The sequence below is a fragment of the Pollicipes pollicipes genome, unplaced genomic scaffold, assembly GCF_011947565.3.
Source record: "Pollicipes pollicipes isolate AB1234 unplaced genomic scaffold, Ppol_2.1 Scaffold_4881;HRSCAF=5763_pilon_pilon_pilon, whole genome shotgun sequence".
Taxonomy (NCBI): domain Eukaryota; kingdom Metazoa; phylum Arthropoda; class Thecostraca; order Pollicipedomorpha; family Pollicipedidae; genus Pollicipes; species Pollicipes pollicipes.
Genome location: NW_023596576.1, coordinates 41704066 through 41725696, shown reverse-complemented (window position 1 = coordinate 41725696; position 21631 = coordinate 41704066). Strand labels below are relative to the sequence as shown.

The 21631-nt window shown below is 51.4% G+C and overlaps 2 protein-coding genes across 2 annotated transcripts in view; both read left to right on the top strand.

Annotated features, from left to right (window-relative positions):
- The first annotated feature begins 409 nt into the window (after positions 1-409).
- Positions 410-10790, top strand: LOC119101272 (F-box only protein 9). Its single transcript, XM_037224570.1, has 9 exons — positions 410-549; positions 4626-4790; positions 5651-5785; positions 6061-6211; positions 6676-6869; positions 7508-7671; positions 8175-8490; positions 9321-9437; positions 10144-10790. Exons 1-9 carry the CDS (start codon positions 538-540, stop codon positions 10312-10314), a joined length of 1425 nt encoding a protein of 474 aa, XP_037080465.1. The 5' UTR covers positions 410-537; the 3' UTR covers positions 10315-10790.
- An 8824-nt stretch (positions 10791-19614) lies between these two features.
- The window catches only part of LOC119099861 (solute carrier family 12 member 3-like), a 34410-nt gene continuing 32393 nt past the window's right edge, over positions 19615-21631 (top strand). The window contains 1 exon segment of the mRNA XM_037222953.1: positions 19615-20287. Within this exon segment, the coding sequence (XP_037078848.1) occupies positions 19970-20287 (318 nt within the window). The 5' untranslated portion in view covers positions 19615-19969.

Sequence of the window (21631 nt, the reverse complement as noted above, 5' to 3'; positions counted from 1 at the left end):
CATTTGCGAACGACGATGAGCAGAGCACAGACATGTCACTGCCTGAGTACTGATGGTGCAGTGCAAGAAGTAGACTCTTGACATATACGCAATATGACACTAATGGGATGGGCTTAGGTACCCACTGCCTAGCATGCCCGCAAACGTATAATAATTGTCCTGTCAAATTTAATTTGGCCAGTACGCCCGCTTTGCTCATATCCATTCGGGGGGGGGGGACTCAATGGGGCCGGGGAGCTCAGGCCGTCATTGGGAGGGGCCCCGAACCGTCACTGAGATAGGGCTCAGGTCTCCCGACAGCCTCCCCCGAGCTTCCTGAGATCAGACTAATAGGAAATCCAGTGATGACGTGCCTCTGGTGCCAACGTTGTGAAACAGGCACCAAAACAGCCTTGACGATTGACCTTGAGAGTCAGCAGTCTCCACTACTATCATGGGGAAGAGGGCTAGCGCCACTAACTGGCAAAGCTGCCCAGTGGTTTACGCTGATCGTGAACTAGTGCATTCTTCTGACACCAAGGCGGGATAGGAGCATCCATGGATCGTATGGTAATTTCATTTTTATTAACCGCGTATGGAGGAAGAATGGTATTCTAACTGCGCCATAATCGTCTTGTGCGCAGTATGTCTGATAAGTGTAGGGTTATCAGTTGTGCGTGTCATTTTATTTGGACGCATTGGCCTGGTTTTGGATTATTTCAATGCATTTCTGCTAGAATAATATAATTTGTTCTTGTTGAAGTAATACATTGGGAATATTATTTGGTATTCATGAGATGGTGCACTTTCAGCTTAGCCTGAAGTAGATGTGTGGCCAATGTTATGGCATTGCCGTCATGGGGTTTACTTCCTGAAACTGACTAAGTGAACAAACTTAACTTTGGCTTCATTCAGTTCCAACTTGTCATCCTGTCCTATCCTGTTCCATATGGTTCCATGTGGAACCATAACAGTATTCTTCAAGTGCTTCACCTTTTTTAGAAGAAGAAAAATATCCACCACGAGCATTTTATGCGCAGTACGACAAGGGCACAGCCAGCTCACGTTAGCAGAATTGGCCAACTTGGAAATCATACAACCCAAACAACATCTTTAGCACCAAAATGATGAGCAGGCAATTAGCATTATTCATTCTGTTGTTTCGACCATTGCTACCCACAGTGCTCGCATGAGCGCCTATCATCTTCAAGAAATTGCCATCTGACAATATTATAATTTTGGCAACAAACCAGTAATGTGATTTTTAACACGCAGACAGCAGAGCAGGCAGCAGACGATTTATAACACATACTAAAAGATCAACCTAAGCACAAATCACGCACATACAAGAAACCAAGAATAGTGCTGAGCCTTCATACATAACATAATTCTGATCATTATTTTCAAATATTTGATAACTTACGGCACATCGCGTGCAGACCAGAAAGGCGCCTACACTCTTACCTTATCATTGCACTTCTTTCGACTTCTTACTTTATTATTGCACTCCCAATTTATTTCCAGTTGTGAAGCTTAAATTGATATTTCCAAACAGACAATACAGAGCAAGACCCAACAATATCGGCTGAACTGAAGCATTTCCAGCAACCTTAAAAAACAACCAAGCCACGGGAACCCAACACCGAAGCCAAGCCAACGTTTTCGGTGCGCACATTAACGTCTATTAGTGCACCTCATACACGAGTCTGGATAATGCGATTCGCACTTATTGGAACCAAACGCATCGTGACGACAATGTCGCTTAAGCTACAACACTTGGGTTCAATTAATATGAATACTTCATTGCCATGAGATCCTGCCATCATGTCGTGCGGAGGGACTGTCGTAGCACCCTCTTAAAGAAGTGCACCTCTTGTACAATTCCTACGAGCGAGGCTTGAAATCGCTCTGACATCCAGAGACATACTCTGCCGAGATAATTGCCAACAGCAATCCAAAGGAAACGGACCAAGCCCCGGAAAATAAGACTGAAGCAAGACCAGCGTTTTCGGTACGGTACATATACGTCTATCAGCGTAGTGCACCTCACACACGAGTCCGGTTAATGCGATTCACACTTATTAGAACTTAACACATCGTGCTGACAATGTCGGTGGAACTGCAAGACTTCGGTCCGATAAATAAGACTCATGCATTGCGTGAGATGTTGCCATCATGTGCGGGCGGACTGCAGTAGCACCCTCTTCAAGTAGTACACCTCTTGTATAATTCCAATGGGCGAGACCTAAAAACCGCTCTGACATCCAAAGACATCCTCTACCACCGAGATAATATGCAAATATCAATCCTAAGGAAACGGACCAAGCCCCGGAAATCGGAAGATAGAAGTGAATCTGACGTTTGCAGTACGGTACATATGCTTTAACTGGCGCAGAACACCTCATACATGGGCCGGATAATGCAATTCACACTTGCTAAAATAAATACTTCGTTCGGACGATGTCCGTTCAGTTACAACACTTCGGTTCAATGAATAAGACCCATGCATTGTCGTGAGATGTTGCCATCATGTGCGGACGGACGGCAGTAGCACCCTCTTAAAGTAGTGCACCTCTTGTATAATTCCGATTGGCGAGACCTAAAAACCACTCTGATGTGCAAAGACATACCCTGCGGAGATAATATGCCGACATGAACCCCAAGGAAAGAAGCCAAGCCTCGGAAACCGAGGACCGAAGCAAAGGCAACGCTTTCGGTACGGTACATATACGTTTATTTGTACGGGGCACCTGAAACTAGAGTCCTTATAATGCGATTCACACCAAGTAGAAATAAACGCATTGTGCCGACAACGTCAGTTGAGCTTTAATACTTTGGTTCAAGGAATAAGACTCGTGCGCTGTCGTGAAATGTGACCAGTATGTGCGGATGGACTGTGGTAGCGTGTTCTTAAAGTAGTGCACCTCTTGTATAATTCCAATGGGAGACCTAAAAACCGCTTTGACATCCAAAGGCATCCTCTACCGAGATAATGTGCCAACAGCAACTCTAAGGGGGCCGACCAAGCCCCGGAAACCGAAGACCGAAGCGAGGCCAACGCTTTCGGTACGGTGCATACATGTTTATAAGCGCAGCGCACCTTATACACGACAGTACTATCTCGGTAGAGAATGTTCTTGGATGCCAGAGGCGTTTTCAGGTCTCGCTAACTGGAATAATGCAAGAGGTGCACTACTTTAAAGGGGTTGCTTGTACGGTCAGTCCCGCAACATGATGGTGATATCTCACGGCAATGCACGAGTCTTGTTCATTGAACCGAAGTACGACATTGTCGTTACGACGTGTTTACCTCTAGTAAGTGTGAATCGAACTATAAGGACTGGTGTTTCAAGTGCCCCGCGCCAATAAACCTATATGTGCCGTGCCGAAAACGTTGGCTTTGCTTCGGTCTTCGGTTTGCGGGGCTTGGCCTATTTCCTTGGGGCTGCTGTCGGCATATTATCTCGGTAGAGCATGTATCTGGATGTCAGAGCGGTTTTTAGGTCTCGCCAATCGGAATTATACAAGAGGTGCACTACTTTAAGAGGGTGCTACTGCAGTCCGTCCGCACATGATGGCAACATCTCACGACAATGCATGGGTCTTATTCATTGAACCGAAGTGTTGTAACTGAACCGACAATGTCCGCACGACATATTCATTTCTAGCAAGTGTGAATTGCGTTATCCGGACCCGTGTATGAGGTGCAACGCGCCAATTAAAGCATATGTACCGTACTGAAAACGTGGGATTTACTTCGGTCTTCGGTTTCCGGGGCTTGGCTTATTACGTTGGCATTGTTGTTAGCATATTCTCTCGGTAGAGCATGTCTTTGAATGTCAGTTTGGTACGGTTTGGATGTTCCGGTACGGCATATATACGGTAATAGACGTATATGTACCGTACCCGGCTTTGCTTCATTTCTTCGATTTCCGGGGCTAGGTCCGTTTCCTTCGAGTTGCTGTTGGCACATTATCTCGTTAGAGGATGTCTTTGGATGTCAGAGCGATTTCAGGCCTCGCTCGTTGGAATTGTACAAGAGGTGCACTACTTTAAGAGGGTACTACGACAGTCCCTCCGCACGACATGATGGCAGGATCTCACGGCAACGGAGTAGCCATATTAATTGAACCCAAGTGTTGTAGCTTGAGCGACATTGTCGTCACGATGTGCTTCGTTCTAATAAGTGTGAGTTTGTTGGCTCAGCGCACCAACAGATAATTCGAGACACGAATGTGCAGAACTGTGTGAGTAGTTTGGCTGTAATGTCTGCTACTCGAATCACCTGAAAGCGGCAGCCCTGACTCACTTCTGTAGCTGTGGCATTTCTAAAACGCTCGCGGTGGAGATTTTTCTTCTAAAAAAGGTGAAGTACTTGAAGAATCCCACCATAACCAGGTTGGGTGTGAGTTTTTGGCTTTGTGGTATCAATATGATCACCTGAAAGATTGTGAGCAGGTACCTGAGCATAAACTTTTGTTAGTGTCATTTCTTCACCAGTTGGCATCAGCGTGTGTGGCACATAATAAATTAATGGTGTTTAGAAACAGGGTGTTATGTGAAATAAACCAATTAAAACAATTGTGTAAATGTATTGTATTGTATTGTATATACAGTATTGACCAGCCATGCCATTGATCCACCAGGGAAGCAGTGGCAACTGCCGAGCCGCAAGCTCAGGTGGAGCTGGCTCTGGCCAAGGACTTGCCTCAGACCGGTCTGGGGGTGCTGGTGATGACAGCGGTGGCGAGGAGCCGGACTCCTCCTCCTTGAGCCCCCTGTCACCTGAGCAACCACAGTCACAACAGCAGGTAGCTACAGTCGGTAGCAAGGTCTGGGTGGAGTCAATAGCAGGCTGGCCAATCTGCATGAATTGCTATGTATGTAGGATAGAGCACAGTTTTTGTTGCTTAACCAGCACACAATGTGTGGCATATTTTGTCATACTGCAACTTGTTAAATGTCATATTTGCATTCCTTCACCAGTGTAAAGAAGGGCCGGGTGATTGTGTTGCTCAAGGGTGGACAACAAAATTTATCTATCTAGTAAACATGCTCCATAATATGTCATAGTTTGGCTGTGTCATGGAACATTCATAGGATATCAGATTGTGTGCCAAACTGTTTGTGCCATTTTTTGCTATGTCTTGTGGTGTTCTTGCTTATTTGTTTGCGATTTTATACTATTGGCTTATGTTCACATTCTGGGTTATGGTACTATTCTTAGGTCATTTGATCCCCAGTGTACATCCTTCATAATTGGCGCCATTGGCTGACTTTCTATATCATGTAACACAAAAGAAGGTTCTTATTTTCACCTTGCACTGAAAGCAGAATGTTTATTGGACACCAGTTGGAGTCTGTTGATGCCAGAAATTGTATTGACAAATGCTAGAGATGAATAACTCAGTGACAATATTTTGCATGGCCTTGGGCACCACCCAGCCAAGGAGGTGACAGCATTAGTGTGACATTTCTATGGTGTCATGGAGCAGCCTGCATGAAGGATGTTAGGCTCACAAACAAGGGGATTGTAAGTCTCGAAGCAATAGCTATGAACTGCAATGAATGATCTTAAAAACAGCTATGTCAGTTCAAACCCTATGCAAATGTGCAGTGCTCCTTTACAACCAACCAGTCCATTGATAATGCCATGCTTGTCCATGTGCAGGCTCTCGAGGGCGACCTGGAGCAGTTCCGCCAGGAATGGCGGCAAGACCTGTGCCGGTCTTCTACCAACCCAGCACAGACCACCCCTGGGGAACAGAAGACAACCACCACTGAGGTCACTTCCAAAACAGACAAGGTATAGTGGCGCATTCGTCAGCGTGACATGTCTTGCCCTTCTGTGGATCCAGCTCACTGGTGGTGCGGTAATACCAAGTATGAAACGCGATCTCTGCTCACATGATAAACGCAAAATAGTGCATGGCCGGGCCTTCACCGGAGTACCTGGTAGTCGGCGGCCGCTCCCTCGCTCCCTCCCCGTCGCTCGGCTGGCCGCACGGCAGCCGCCGCCGCTGCTGACCCGGCTGCCGCCGCCGCTGCTGACGTGGCCGCCGGCGCCGGCCGCGCCCGCAGGCGGTGGAGCTGTACGTAGCCGCCATGAAGCTGGAACAGCGGGGCCAGCTGTACGAGGCGACCCAGAAGTACCGGCGCGCCGTGCAGCTGGAGCCGACCGTCGACGAGGCCGTTCGGCGGCTGCTGGTCAGCCGACAGCGCCAGTTGGCCGGTGAGTGCGCCGCGCCGCCGGTAGGGCCGCCGGCGTGGCGTGGCCCTAAGGCCACCGATTAGCCTGTGACGGTGACCCGCTGCCGTTGGCGTTCACACAGGGCGCGGGGACGTTGCCTGTGGTGGCGGCCCGCTGCCGTTGGCGCTCACACAGGGCGCGGGGACGTCGTCTGATGGTGGCCTGCTACCGCTGGCGTTACACAGGTCGTGGGGTTTGTGATGGTGGCCTGCTACTGCTGGCGTTACACAGGTCGTGGGGTCTGTGATGGTGACCCGCTGCCGCTGGCGTTCACACAGGGCTCGGGGGACGTGGTCTGTGATGGTGACCCGCTGCCGCTGGCGTTACACAGGTAGTGGGGTCGGTGGTGGTGGCCCGCTGCCGCTGGCGTTCACGCAGAGCGTGGGGTCGGTGGTGGTGGCCGCTGGTGACCGGCGCCGCTGACCCTAGCCCCTCGACTCCCACAGTGCAACCGGACGGGAACGGTAACCTGGACCAGGCGCCGCCACAGGAGGGGGAGAAGGAAGAGCCGGACGCGGCGGACGGGGCGGACGTGGCGGCCGACGAGGGGGAAGATGAGGAGCCGGAAGCCGTGCTGGCCCGGCTTCAGCAGATGACGCTGGAGGACGGCCGCTGTTGTCAGCCGGCGGTGCCGCAGACGGTCAGTGATCCGGCGGACCAGCGCCAGGGCGGCGGCGCCGGTGTCGTGTGTCGTGAGCTGTTCTGTGGCTCTGGACCGGCCTGCTGGTCACACGGCAGGTGTTCAGACATTTTGGCGCCTGGTCTGGCGCCGAACTGACGAGCCTGCTGCCGATGCACAGCGGCATTTACGCGGGAGAAAGTTCTGCAATATTCGGCCACGTCGGTGGTGGGGATGCCCCAGCTCGTCCCGAGCTTGAAATTCGTTGTCTGCTGCTCCTCCCCGCTTAAGATGGGCCGATGAGTAGCGAGCCGAACGGAGATTAGCCCAGCATTTAGGCTCTTCCAGCATGACAAATGGGTTGGTTAGGTGTCAGCGTCGAGAGTGAAAGGGCAACGGATTAGCAGCCACCGAAACATGCGTGCGGAGGCCGCCGGGAAGCCGTAAGTTTGATAGCTTGCATTAAGTTGTTTTTTTTTTCATTCAGGCACGTCCCCTAGCCGAAGAATGGTGGAAGGCTCCCAACGAACGTAACATGCCAACGGAGTGCGAAGTGACTGTGTACTTCCTTCTCACGCACACGCCGTGTGCAACGGCATGTGGTGTCAGCGCCGACGGCACGCGCCGTGTAACCTGAGCTGTCGGCCGATTGTTGGCAGGACGTCCACATCTCGTGCCTGCCCACCGAGGTCATCCAGCTGATCCTGCGCTGGGTGGTGTCGGCCGACCTGGACATGCGATCGCTGGACAGGCTGTCACTCGTGTGCCGCGGCCTCTATCGGCTCTGCCGGGACCCAGCCCTCTGGAAGCGCATCTGCCGCAGGTACAGACGGACGACTCGCCCCTTCCCGCCCCCCTTTACGGGGTAGTGACCGCCCGGGTGCTGGTGGTCGACCATCAGGAGTGTGTACGCTGTGATGCTCTGTCTTCGCTCACGTGCGGTTCACGTCCATGCTCTGCTTGTCGTGCAGCAACCGGCCCGCGGCCTCCGCTCTCTCCAATCCGCGCTTGTTTGGAGCACCTTCTCGCGTTGAAAGTTCGGTGGCTTACGTCATTGCACGAGCGACGTGGATGCTGGTATTGCTTCTCTCATCACACGATCGTGTCGCGGCTGGTGTCCCGCCAGAAGCGACGAGCGCCAGTCCTGCCGTCCCCCGCAGCCTATCCCATTGGCTGCTCGTTCCGCCTCTCAGTTCCTCCCAAAGCAGTCTGGGTGTGCCTGACCAGCCTTTCCGCCGGAAGGTTCAGCATGCGGGCCAGGTGTTCCGTGTCCCTCGGCGGCCGGTGCAACCGGGCACTGACAACCTCCCGGCGCGCCGCCGGCAGGGTGCTGGGCGCCGGCTGCGCCGAGGCCGGCCTGCAGACACCGTGGCGCGAGCTGTACTTGTCGCGGCCGCACCTGCACTTCCCCGGCTGCTACGTCGGGCGCGCCTCCTACATCCGCAGCGGCGAGAACAACGGCTACCAGGACTCGAGCTACCGGCCCTGGCACATCGTGCACTACCAGCGCTACCTGCGCTTCTTCCCGGACGGCGTGGTGCTGATGCTGACGTCTGCTGACGAGCCGGTGCTGTCCATGCCGCAGCTGATCAGGCGGCCGCCGCGCTCCGGGCCGACCATCAGCGGAAACTTCTGGATCAAGGTGGGCGCTCGGCCGGCGCGGCAGCGGGCGCGCTGTCTGGTCGCGCGCGGGCGCTGTCTGCTCCACAACGGCGCCCCGCGGGAACATGGGCTCGGAGGGGCCGAACGGTTTGGAGCGGCAACTACGCTCCCGGTCCGTGTCCGAATTGTGCCGTCAGTGTCCGCACCATCCGTCATGAGCGGACACTATCGGCTTGCTATGTCCGTACTGTCCCCCACCCACTTCGGGTCATCATCATTACTGGCGGCCGTTCATATCGGTCAGAGGCTTTTTCTTTGCTGCGCCGTATTGTGAACGTACACTGCTGGCTCAAAGTCGGTTCGGACATTTCCGGTTCGGGGAAGGGAGGGGCACTAGGACACGTGCCCCCCCCCCCCCCTCCAGTTGTCTCCAAGTTTAGCGTTGCGCTTATGTCACTGCATGGAATAAACGAACGTGAACCGTCATTTGCTCATCCTTTATGGGTGTCATCATTGCCAGTGACCATATGTTGTGCTGTCACGCCTGTGGATAGCATGACTGGTCAAAGGTCCCTGACGTTGTGAATGTGTCATTAGCAGCGAACTTCTGTAAGGGTTAGCGACCTTACTGCCCCACTTTTGGTATTCAGTGTAGTGTCAAAGCAGCAGACATGAGCCAAGATGTGAGAAAGTTGATTACTGCTGAACGCAGGGGGCCCAAATCACTGGTGTAAAGCGTTCTGCATGTTAAGACAAAGTACAGAGGACCCGCTCGTTCTTGACGGTACCATGCGTGTGGGTACAAGCAGCCAGTACGCGGCTGCTGCCCAGTCGCCGCGAGCAGACGGTAACGGCGCGGGCGTTCGGCAGGGCGACCTGCTGGTGGCGGTGCTGATGTTGCCGCGCGACAACGGCCGGCGCAAGGCGACGCGCGCCAGGCGACGCGAGAACCTGCAGTACGACCCCGGCGAGTCGATGATGCACATGGTGGGTGGCCGGCGGCGCTTGGCGACGCGCGACCGACGCACGCGCCTCGGCCGGTCACGCGGACCCGGCCAGCACGTGGCGGCCGCGCCGCGTGCTGCCCGCGTGACGCCGGCGTGCGGTGCGTCACACCGCGACCGGATGTTAGACCCTCCGCATGGGCAGGATGTCGAACCGGATGTTAGACCCTCCGCATGCGGGATCGAGCAGAGCAGAGCAGAGCTTGTAAAACTGGAACAGCATTGGTGAATCTGTGGAGCGGTTTTGGAGGGAGGTGTCATCGCTGTTGTTGAACGCGTTTGCAGATGTTTGCTGGGATTAAGACCCATGTTTCCAGTGTTTTTTTTTTGGCCAAAGCATGTGCTTTGGCATCATGCACTCGGCATTTTGCCACAAACGGCTCACATTTTCAACGACGCTATTACTGCAGAATGCATGTGTGAGCCTTTGACAGCTGTCTTGCATTTGGGCTGGGTTCAGTCGGTTCTGTGAAATGGCAGGCACGACGACGAACAGAGACGCTGGCAGGCAGTCGCGCTATGCGAGGACAAACGCCTTGCATACATAGTGACCATTGGTGGTGATACGTGACACGGAACGGAATGTGCCGTCGCTAGTGGCCCGTCCGCCCCCCCCCCCCCCTTCCCTCGCTTCGGCGAGAGCCTGGCATGAGGTGCGCCGCGTCTGACCTGGCCTTCACCTCCGGCAGGAGCTGAAGATGCTACCCTTCCGGCTGAAGTGGCAGTCGTACCGGATCATCACGCGCTACACCAACGGCCGGGAGACGATCAACACCATGGACCTGGGTGACCAGTTCCCGCCGCTGGTGTTCTGTCCGGTGCGCAGTTACGCGGCCGTCAGCGAGGCGCCGCTCTGCTAGAGCAGCGCGCCGGCCAGCGAGGCGGGACCGACCCGCGGCAGCGAGGCGACGGGGACAGCCCCGCCAGGGGACCTGGTGGTGGGCGAGCGCTCGGCGGCGCGTTCCCCGGCGTGGAGCTCGCGGAGCGCGGCGCGCTGCTCCGTCTCTGAAGCGCTACGTCGGTGGTTGTCAGCTGTGGACATGGCCCGACTCCGGCCGGGTAATAAGCCGGTTCAGATTCAGGATTAAGGTCGGATGATCTGTGGCAGTGCGCAGCGAACCGACGGAGGGGCGGAAGGCTGTGGTTTTCGAAATTTGATTTACTAGGTTGATCTTGGTTCAGGGAATGCATCTGACGTCTTAGTGCGGTTGTTGGAGTGCGTAGTTACTTGGGTGTTAGTAGCTTTATTTCTGTTAAGTCGATATGAATGCAATGAATGTTTGCCACGACTTTCGCGTGCTGTAGCGAGCGGACACAAATACAACCTCTAACTGTTTCTTGGTGTTCGGTTGGCAGTTTCGTGCGTGGACTTCACCTCGTATGCACAAGCAATAGATATTATCAGGCCACATCGTGTTCAAACGTACATTTGCTGGTACTTTCTGTGTGGCTCTTGTGTGCGTGCCTTTCCAAACATAGGCAGAGCAGCCCGCGGGTGTGCGTCCTCACGGCGCGGTTGTGGCGTTGGATGGCGCCGAAACGGCATCGAGGACCACAGCATCTACTTGGCTTCCACTAAAAATCTGAGAAAAAAGAAGAATTGGTTGCCCAACTGCTGCAATTTCCCTGCGTTTTACAGTGAAGGCGCTTTGGTTTCCGCGAACTATCGTGATGGGTCAGCACGCGCCCGGGTGGCCGGGTGAATACCCTTTGCTTGGGTGGGGGTCAGTTTGACTCCCCCGTGATCTCTAAAACTAAGATAACTAGACGCCGAGTTCACGCGATGGGTTGGCCTGTACACAAACTTGTCTAAATTTGAGGTTGCTAGGTCATTATCCTGGTGTCAAAGGCGACACACAAGGACAAACTTGGGAGTTGTGTTTTAAATGCTCCCAAACCTCATGCAACCGCTGTAGAGATATGCACCTGTTCTAGGCAAAATTTGAATGAGGTCAGTGACCTTTCTTGGTCTGTACAAGGTCGGGGTGACCAAATAACTAGGAGATTGCTTCTATTTTGCAATTCGAATAAGCGGCAGGGGTTAGGCTTGGCGGTGTGTCTATAAACAGGATGTTGACATGGGTGATTTTTGGTCGGTGACGTACTCTGACCTTACTTAGGCCCATGGAATATATATATATATATATATATATATATATATATATATATATATATATATATATATATGTGTGTGTGTGTGTGTGTGTGTGTGTGTGTGTGTGTGTGTTACGGTCCCTATAATTAATAAAATCGACATAAGAACCAGAAACTACCATACAAAACCAAGCTCTGGTACGAAAAAAGGTTGGTTTTGACCTCGGTCTGACCTTGATAGTTCATACATGACCTTAGGTCAATGGAACTCATTGAAGTTTTAATTGAATCGGTTGATTGCTTAAGGAACTATCTCCGATAGGTATAGCTTCGTCTAACACTTCGTTGATCAGGTACCGATATCACAATCTTCTTATGGGTGCCGGTAGGGTAGTGGTTAACGCGTTTGCGTTAGCCGCTGCGCGTCTGGGAAATCAGAGGTACGGGGTTCGATTCCCCGCGGTGCCCGCCCTTCCTGCCATGGTAAGAAGCAGTCGACGCCATTTAGCCTCAGCAGCTGAGTATGTCGTAAAGCCCCAATGACACCACACGCAATCTGCTTATGGTTATGGTGGATGATCGAATGTGCTCCTGGGTCTTATAATTATCATACGATGGAAAAAGCAGAGGTAAAGGGCATGCATACTAGACCCATTTACATGTCACGAACGCTACACCATGTCACAAGCCACAGGTCAGACCTTTCACGCACGCACACACGTGCGTATATATATATATATATATATATATATATATATATATATATATATATATTAGAATTGGGATTCGAACTATTTCAGAACCGAAACGAATTGTTCACCTCCATTCGGCGAATCTTTGATCGTTTTCAATGAAATAATCTTTTACGCCCTCATACGCATTGAAGAATGGCACATTATTGAAACGCACCATCCTCAGCTCCAATGTAGAAGACAGCCGTATGCAGGAAAAATTCAGCGCCATGACTGAACAGCTCGCGGGACGAGCTTTCTGCTTGATTCAGAGGCGAGTACCGCATTGTCACGCCCACACATTAAGACAATAATGTATAGTATCAGGGCTATTAGAGCTGACACATTTACGGACATGGCGAGACTTGCTGCCCGTTATTGCTGTCTCTGTACCACCCATTGGCCGCGGGACCCGCGGGTTCGCAGAATCGACCACCAGCATTATGTCACTACGTATCTTCAAAGTAATTCCTGCGGCAGGCCACTTGGATTTTACCTGGGGGCTGATACATAATTCCCCAACCTGTGTATTCAAAATTCAGTTAAGAGGTGCTGAACCTATTTCCAGCGATGCCAGAGTCCACCAGCCACATCCCGCAGTATGTTCGTAGTCTAGGTGCTGGACAAGTCCGAGAGGAAGCCTGTTGGTGAGAACGTTGGCTTGCCGTTGGCTTCGGATGAGACGGGTTTGATTGATCAGGCGTTGAGCAGCGCCTCAGCTCTGCAGAACACCGTCGAGAACGCAGAACGCTGATCTGCGCTCCTTCCATATCACTAGGCGCACGATTCTCAGCGCTGCATCATGCGCCCCCTACCACGCCCGGGGCACTTCGGGTCTGATTAGAGTCGGAGCTTTATCGATCGTGTCCCAAATGATACCACCGGAACGCGTTGAGCTCGTCGGCGAGGTCAACGTGCACCAATGTTCTCTTCGGTTCCCTTTTGGCACGCTTCATCATTGCTCCACGTGGACCGTTGGAGTGGGATGGGGGGGGGGGGGGGGTCTCCTTGTGGAGTAAAGCACCACTTGATGTAACGTTCTGTCGACTTCTTTCTGATCATGCTTGCGTTGTAGTCTCCTGGCAAGCTTCTTGATTTCCTGGGCTCTGATGACGTTGAGACCGTTATCTGACCGGATCTCAGACGGTCTCCCTTTTCGGAACATAAATCTCATAACGATCCGAACGGAGCTGTTTGCCTCACAGCCATGGGCAGACCCGAAATGAAAAGCTCTCGTCTGCAGACAGCTGAACAGACACACAGATGTTCATCTTATGCATTTACCCGCCCCTGTCGCGTTTCAAACGGTCCTACATAAATAACAGCCCGTTTGTCAACTACGCGAACCAATGAGAATGCCTTACCGCTAATCTAAGCGGTCATAACACGTGTCTCTGGTTTCTTATTGCTTTTTGACAAACCACGCAGTTTCGTATGCGTGAATTGATGATTTCGCAGGCACCAGTTATTCAGAATCGCCTTCTGATCTCTGCCAGAGTGTGCCCGGTTCGAATTTCATGGTCGGTGCTCTGTGATGCTGCCGAATGAGCAGTGCTTTTACACAATTTAGGCTTTTAATATGCTTTAATTATGGCTCTTTACGTAAGTGATGACAATTTTCGACCATCGACATGTAGCATGCTGACGCATTTGTGAGGTTGCACCTACATTCACTCTCTTTAAGGCTCGTCACTAGGCTAGTTACCTTGTCAGAGAACTTCTCCAAATGTCCGGACTCATCCGGTTGAATTGACCACGCGCATCGTATCGAATCCAGCTCGTTTCGGATTTTTCGTACACCGCCACCAGCCATCCTCTCAGATTCTTCCCTTTCCTTCGTATGCCCTATTTTGGTCAGATGTAACCCTCAGCGACTCACAGTGGTTCTCTGGCCAGGTAGTACGTTGTCCTAGACTTCCACCCCCATCCCTTGTTATGCTTCTGTTGCGCTCCATCGCATCCCTCTCCTATCAACCTCCATGCATAACGTATTGTAGGAATATGGACGGCCCTCACGCTCCCGTCCTTGCTTGTTGAGAGCGACGCTAACCATGTGGTGGTGCATGGAAAGAATTGTTTCGAATTTGGCGTTAATCCACCGGCCCTCATGCCCCCTAGGCACCCCACACTTCCCAATGCGTTTCTACGCCTATATACGATCATCAAAGGCATCGGGTTGAATGGCACGGGCATTATAACACATCTGCTATCCAACTCAGTGCTTCTGGCTAGGGGTTTGAATAAACTGAGACATTGAGCTTAGATAAGCTTAACTTGAGAAATGCACACGTGAGATCACTTGTGTCAACCTCTTATTGACCTGGTGACAGTTAGAGCTATGACACTTCAAGAGCCGTTGTTGCTTAGTTGTAATACCCCAGCGGCGCCTGTAATCATTGACCACCGGGTCTCCTGCTAAGAGATCTGCCGTGGACCTTACTCTGGGCTGGGCTTCTCACATGCCTCGGTCGATTACCTTTCGACAACGGACATTCGTGGCAGATACCCCAGCAGCGCCTGTATTCATTGACCACCGGGTCTCCTGCTAAGAGATCTGCCGTGGACCTTACTCTGGGCTGGGCTTCTCACATGCCTCGGTTGATTACCTTTCGTCAACGGACTCTCGTGGCAGATCACGTATCTCAGTCAGCGTATCGCTCGACTGTTGATATTAGCCCGGATCGAGGCACCTGTGTGTGGCCTGGTAAGCCGCCAGGCAGGTGAAGGAGGTGTACTAGGGGTCAAGAAGCGCTATCGGCCACTACGCTTGTGGTTGTCATCTGCGATGTAGTAGATGGAACTTTACAAAGTACTTTGGCGGACTGGACTCTAACTCAGCTGATTTTGTGGGTCCAGGTTTCCGTGCCCGCAGACTTTTGACGTGAGGCCTATGATGAGGCATGACAAGAACGGTCTTTACCGCGGTCCAGAATTAATGTTGGAGCACCCACCCCAAATATTTTTAGATGGTTTCACCCCACGTTGAGCTTATTTCAACGAGGGTCCATCTTTGCAACAGCCATTCGAAATATCTCGTCCCAAAGAAGAGCCCGCCAGAAGTAAGCATGTTGCGAAGGGCGCCGTCAGCAGACAAGCGTCACTGACCGACGTCATTCAGAGCAGCTCTCTACAGTCTTCGCATCTTTCACAGTTTGCCTGAACCCTTTAAATAAACACAGCTGTGATTAGGCATCTGCGCAAAGTCGTCGTTGCGGCCCTAAGACGCACTCAGCTGTGCTGAAGTGAACATATTTCGCCTGCCTCCTCTCCTGACAGGAAGGGGGGGGGGAGGCATCGAGGGGAATCGGGCCCCGCACCTCAGGCTTAACCACAAGCCTGTGTAAGCAGCCGTACACCGCAGAGGAGGGGAGGACCTTACAATGACTTCTGTGTTCCCGATTCTCGCAAGATGTCACATAGTCGACAGTCGTCGGTAACTGACCCTAGGTCACGGTCACGGAGAACATGTGACATCGTCGAGGTTTGACCGGGGAAGGGATGGGTGGGGTGGGTGGGGGCAATGCGCGCGCAGAGCTAGCGGTTAGAAATGGAAAGAACCAATCCCCGCCAGTTCCGGGAATTCGCTACCGCATGTTTGGTTGCATGCTCCAGTGAAGCTTGTTTCTATTTGGATGGATTTATCCACCGCATCCACACCTCCAATGGTATTCATCGAGCTCCGGGTACTACTATATTATTACAATGGTATTATATATACGCCAGGTACTAATAAAGAGCTCGGTAGGCAGGTACCGTCTGGTACAGCAGTGTACGTATTCTCCATTTGTTTTTTTCGAGAATGATGCACAAAATGTCGGCTAGATAGGTGTCGCAAAGGAGGCCCGGGCGAAACACCACACAGCGTCGAGGTAGGATCTATCGGTGTTGTCAGTGTTACATGTACTGTTTGTTAGCGTGTCCTATTTCCTCAAAATCGCTCGAACAAAAACCTCAACTGCAGGATCAACTAGCCACTGGATCCGGAAACGCGACAGACTCCTCAGACGGGGCGGTTAGACCTCGGGTTCCTCGATTAGGCGTGAGAGAACGCATTCGCTGTGAGAAATTCGCAACACTGAGAAAATCGCCTTGAGCCAGTACGTCAGTCCCAGGTTCCTTTCAAAGCGTCAAGGTCCCTTCATGCATTCCTCCCTGGGTACTCAGCGGCGTGAGGATGCCCTCCATCCACGGCGACGCCCGGCCCCCCCCCCCCCCCCCTCCGTGCTGCGTGGCCCCTGACGGTCTGCATGGAATTACCACGAATTGCTGCACCGGCTGCGGGAGAGGCAATCTCAGCGGTCCGGCGCCGCCGACGTCTGATAAGCCACCTCCAATCACGGCGAACTAGCACGGTGCTATCTCGTCAGAACCAATCGTCGGTCAATATTTGCCAATCGATCGATGACGGCTGGTGCTGTCCTCTCAGACGGACCGACTGACACACTTCACCGTCTCACGCTCCCACTGCAGCCGCCGCCACATCAGTGACGGCTGGCGCTGCCCTCTCAGACGGACCAGCTGACACACTTAACCGTCTCACGCTCCCACCGCAGCCGCCACCGCATCAGTGACGGCTGGTGCTGTCCTCTCAGACGGACCAGCTGACACACTTAACCGTCTCACGCTCCCACCGCAGCCGCCGCCACATCGGTGACGGCTGGTGCTGTCCTCTCAGACAGACTGACTGCCACACTTAACCGTCTCACGCTCCCACCGCAGCCGCCACCACATCAGTGACGGCTGGTGCTGTCCTCCCAGACAGACCAGCTGACACACTTAACCGTCTCACGCTCCCACCGCAGCCGCCGCCACATCGGTGACGGCTGGTGCTGTCCTCTCAGACGGACTGACTGCCACACTTAACCGTCTCACGCTCCCACCGCAGCCGCCACCACATCAGTGACGGCTGGTGCTGTCCTCCCAGACAGACCAGCTGACACCCTTCGCTGCCACACGCTCCCACCGCGGCTGCCGCCACATACAAGTCATCGTAACCGGAGGTGAGGAGCAGGGCACGGGTGCACCGTGTCACTCCTCCTCCAACGTTTACGTGGTTATGGTAACCCCCGTTGCGTCGAACGAAAAGGGAGGCATACAACTCGATACTTTCCCAGTTCCTGGTCTGCGACGGAGCCACTAGATGCGTCCATCACGCTGTCCGAGATTGATACCACACACAGATTATACAAGGTATACATATTCCACAAATGGCTACAGAGCGGAGCTGCAACAATAATTGTGGATTGCCTTGTGCATAGCACCAAGTTCAGAGGATGCTGGAGGATCAGACCGGCACAAGTGTAAAGCCCCTGTCTGTCCGTCCGTCTCACGTACATCCGGAAGAGAGGACGAATTCTTCCCAAAGGTATGTGATGCTATGAACTCATACCGTTTGGGATTGGAGAGGTTTACGCTAGCGATATGGTAATACGCGCAGATAATCGGATAAAGCACGAATTCGGCAAGGGGCGGCCCTGTACTTCGGTTTGAGGGGGAGAGTCAAACCGTTCTTGCAGAATGAAATTTAAGACACCTAGTTGCCCTCATACCCACACCTAGCCATATATATATATATATATATATATATATATATATATATATATATATATATATATATATATATACAGGACAGGTCCACAGGGTGGTAGGTTGGACGCACGTCCCAATGTCGCTCGTGGAACGACTGTGTGCGGGGAGCAGGACAACCTGTGACCGATAGGCTGGATATGATGATCAAGTCAACGGGTCACTGGGTTACCCAGTCAACAGAACACCGGTTTAAGTCATTTCTCGAGCGAGTCTACCTTTCTGGAGGTGTAGCGGCTTGCCACGGAATATCGCGGGCGTGAAATGGCAAGCGAGACACATTGACCACGCTGCCATAGCAACCTGCGCCTCCGCAAGGCAGACTGCGCCCTCACGGCACGGTGGATTGAACTCTTTTTAGCGAATCATCTACAACGGTAAAGAGAAGTGACGAAACCCGCCTCCGCAAATAGCCGACAAACGTTGGGGGGCTGGAGCCCGACTTGAGCGGTCTGGAGCTCCTCCGACATCAGCTGAAAAGGAAACTACATCCCTGTTTCCAACTATCAACGGAAAACCAATTTGGCATGCCTGCAAAAGGGCGTGTAGGCAAATTGCCGTTCAACTCCTAACATCTTACTGTATTGACATGGCGGTAAAAGCAGACATGATGAAATTCAGCAAAAAGGCATTCGCCTACATGCTTTTCGGTTATTTTCCCAAACGCCTTAGCCCACAATCCCTCGGTTTCCCCGTCGGTTCCCATAAGCACACCAACGTTTTTGAAAATCGCTGTTTATCACGTTTTAAGAGAAGACCTCACAGTTTTCCCGGCAAACGGACAAATTCATGTTTGACGGATGCTCGCAGGCAAGTACACGTACGCAGATGTTCGTTGACGCAAATGTCCGTAAGTGCAAATGTTCGCGTCGCTATCGTTCGTCCATGCTAATGTACGTTTAACGATAACTCGAACCACAAATGTTAATATGGCAAATGTTCGTAGACGCAATGTGTTCACACGTACAGACAGTCAGGTATATGCACGCTCTTCATTTGGCGGTTAAAATTCGCCTTTGCCAACGCTGTTGACATACCGAGTGCAGCACATGCGAACGATTGCGATTTGGTCGAACATGTGCACTTACCAAACATCTGTTATTTTACGAACATTCGCGATCGTGAACATCTGTGATACGGACATTTGTAATGCAAACATTTGCAATACGCGCAGCAGCGCTTGCGAGCACATGCGTTAGAAATACTTGCAATGAGAAATATTCACAAATGCGAACATCGCTTGCCAATATTTGTGCATGAACATCTTCGTACGTATGTATGCGATGCGTTCATTTTCCTTACATACATTGTCATGTAACTGTTTTACTCACAAGTGCCGCCCCTCCCCCTGCCTGGGCCCGTCCGCCTTGTACGTCCCTGTACGCCAACAGACTGCCTGCAATAAAACGAAATAAATACTTGGCCCACCATGGCCATGACCCACGCCCACTGATCTTGTTTACGAAATTTTGTTTTTGAAAAGGATATTGCCATCAAGATGGGCCTTAGCCGACCCAATCTAAGCGGGTCTCATCGTCCTTGCCTTTGCCCATCAATATTTTCATTGGGCAATCGATCTTAGTCAGGTGAGCCACATGAATAAATCGGTGTGAATGCTGCAGCTAAAACGATAATACACTCCGAGAAGGACTCATACGCGTCATAACTGTCTCCAGTTCTCACGCAAGCCGGCGCCTGGGGCGCCGCGCGCTGCAGATGTTTACTGAGCGCATTCGAGTGCGCGTGCAGTCTCGTGCTGGACGGGGAGGTGGAGGGGCGTGCTGAGCGCGATCGTGGCCCGTAAGAGCTGTGTAAGTGGAAAGACTGCAGGCGAAGAGCTGCTGTGGGCCGTGGTATATTGGACGGAGATAACTGAGGTTTTCGACGGGAGAGATATACGCAGTATCGGTGCTGAGTGCTTTGACAAGCTATCGTTGTGCTGTGATTCCGCAATCTCAGCCTATGAACTTACATCTTCATATCTTATCGTTTCAAGCGTTTTTTCACGCTGACCTGGCTTAAAATCGTGGCAAAGCTGAGAAACACTTCAGTGGCTGGTAGTTGTCAGTGGAAGGCTCTTGAGTAGGGTCCCCAAGCATCGAAGATGCCCAAAGGTGTGGAAATGAATCAGTTAGATCCAGATGTTGGAGCGAGCAGATTTCAAGTTGCCAGAGCAAGTGTTGATTTCCGGGAGCCTCCCACGGAAGGCGGCCTCTCACCAGACTACCAGCCAGGCAGCAACTCCAACTCTCAGGGACGTCCCTCAGTAGCAAATTATGAAACCAAGTATTTGCGAAGTTTGCGACACTACTTGACCCGAGATGCCCTACCTCGGGAGACCCATTACAGGAACCTTGGGTCAATAGCTGAAGGTCAACTGAGACCTACCATCGATGAACTACGGGACCAGAACTATGTCAAGGTAAGCATCCAGACCTAGCATGAAAATGCATTAGTGTCTAGTGTGATGTCTGTGTGGCTCATGCTGTTCCACTTTGAAATTTATGTAGTTTTGTGTGGTGTTATCCCCATATTCAATTTAAACCATGGTTATTAAGGCTGAGGAAATGTAATTATTTATCTGCTTGCACTGATTTCATGAAATGCAGAAAAAAGAGTTCAGTTCAAAGGTTGATGTTGCAGCCTTGCAGGGACCAACAGGGACAACAGAAAGCCATCCTAAGTTTGAGTTGATGGTTATTTTTTCATTATTTTTCCATACAACATCCATAGGACAAGATTAAATTGATGCAGCCCCCCTGGTCCTTGCTAGTTCCTGCGGCCTGGTCATCAACATGTTGTTTTTGCATGTAATTAGAACAGATACATTATAAGTTACTTAGCTTTTTAAATGGACATTTACTGGTATATTCATCTTATGTTTAAATGAAACTGGATTAGGTATGTTGGTACACATGCATACTAAGTGTGTTTCTATGCTTTGTTTATCTAGAAAACATGTTATTTTAGCATATTTTGATGCCATTATTATCAGCCATGATGGTCTGCTCCTGATTTCATTGGCACTCATATGTTGTAACAGGTAGAGATGCATTCCATGCAGAAGCAGCAACCATGCTTCATCCTCACTCTACCACCATTTTTCATTGTTGCCCTTGCCGTGACAGGCCAGATCAGTTTATGGATGTCAAATTAACACTTTATGGGTCTTACTCATTGTCTCAAGAACTAAGCATGTTACCACAAAGAGTAAAATGTTGTCTTCAACCCTGGGCAAACTACGAGATGGCACTTGTAGAGACTGCAGGTCACAGGAGGTTAAAGGAGTAGTGACTGCTGCATTGGACCATCCAGCTATATCAAGAACTTCAGAAAGCCATGTGAATGAGGAAAACAGCATGGCAAGTGTCATAGAACAGTTAGGTATGTGCCAATCAGGTTTAAATTGCATGACTTTCAAAAGGTCAGTTGTGCTCGTACATGTTGGAGCTTGACCTCGCCTGACCTGGGATAGCCTGGCCTTCCAAAATACCACCAGCAAGATAGCAATGCACTTCAAAGTGATGACACTAAGAGCATCTGTCCAGAAAACTTGGTTGAGCTGCTTTCCCTGCGGAGAATGAATGGTAAACGTCCCTTTTCGGAAAAATGTCAGTGGCACGATGTGAAGAAAAAGGTTGTAGATCATCAATTGTCTAGTTCGGAAAGTTCAAATCTGGGTTGTTTTGTAAGTTTTTTTTTGTAAAACTTTGAACTTCCACGCCATAAAGTTAACTCAGGTAGCCAAAATTGCAGCACCGTGCTC

What these genes read in the sequence shown, in the direction of transcription:
- LOC119101272 (XM_037224570.1), top strand. An exon ending in CCGACAGCGCCAGTTGGCCG is followed by an intron (nt 6,212 to 6,675) that starts GTGAGTGCGCCG and finishes CGACTCCCACAG; the next exon opens with TGCAACCGGACGGGAACGGT. An exon ending in GCGAGTCGATGATGCACATG is followed by an intron (nt 9,438 to 10,143) that starts GTGGGTGGCCGG and finishes CACCTCCGGCAG; the next exon opens with GAGCTGAAGATGCTACCCTT.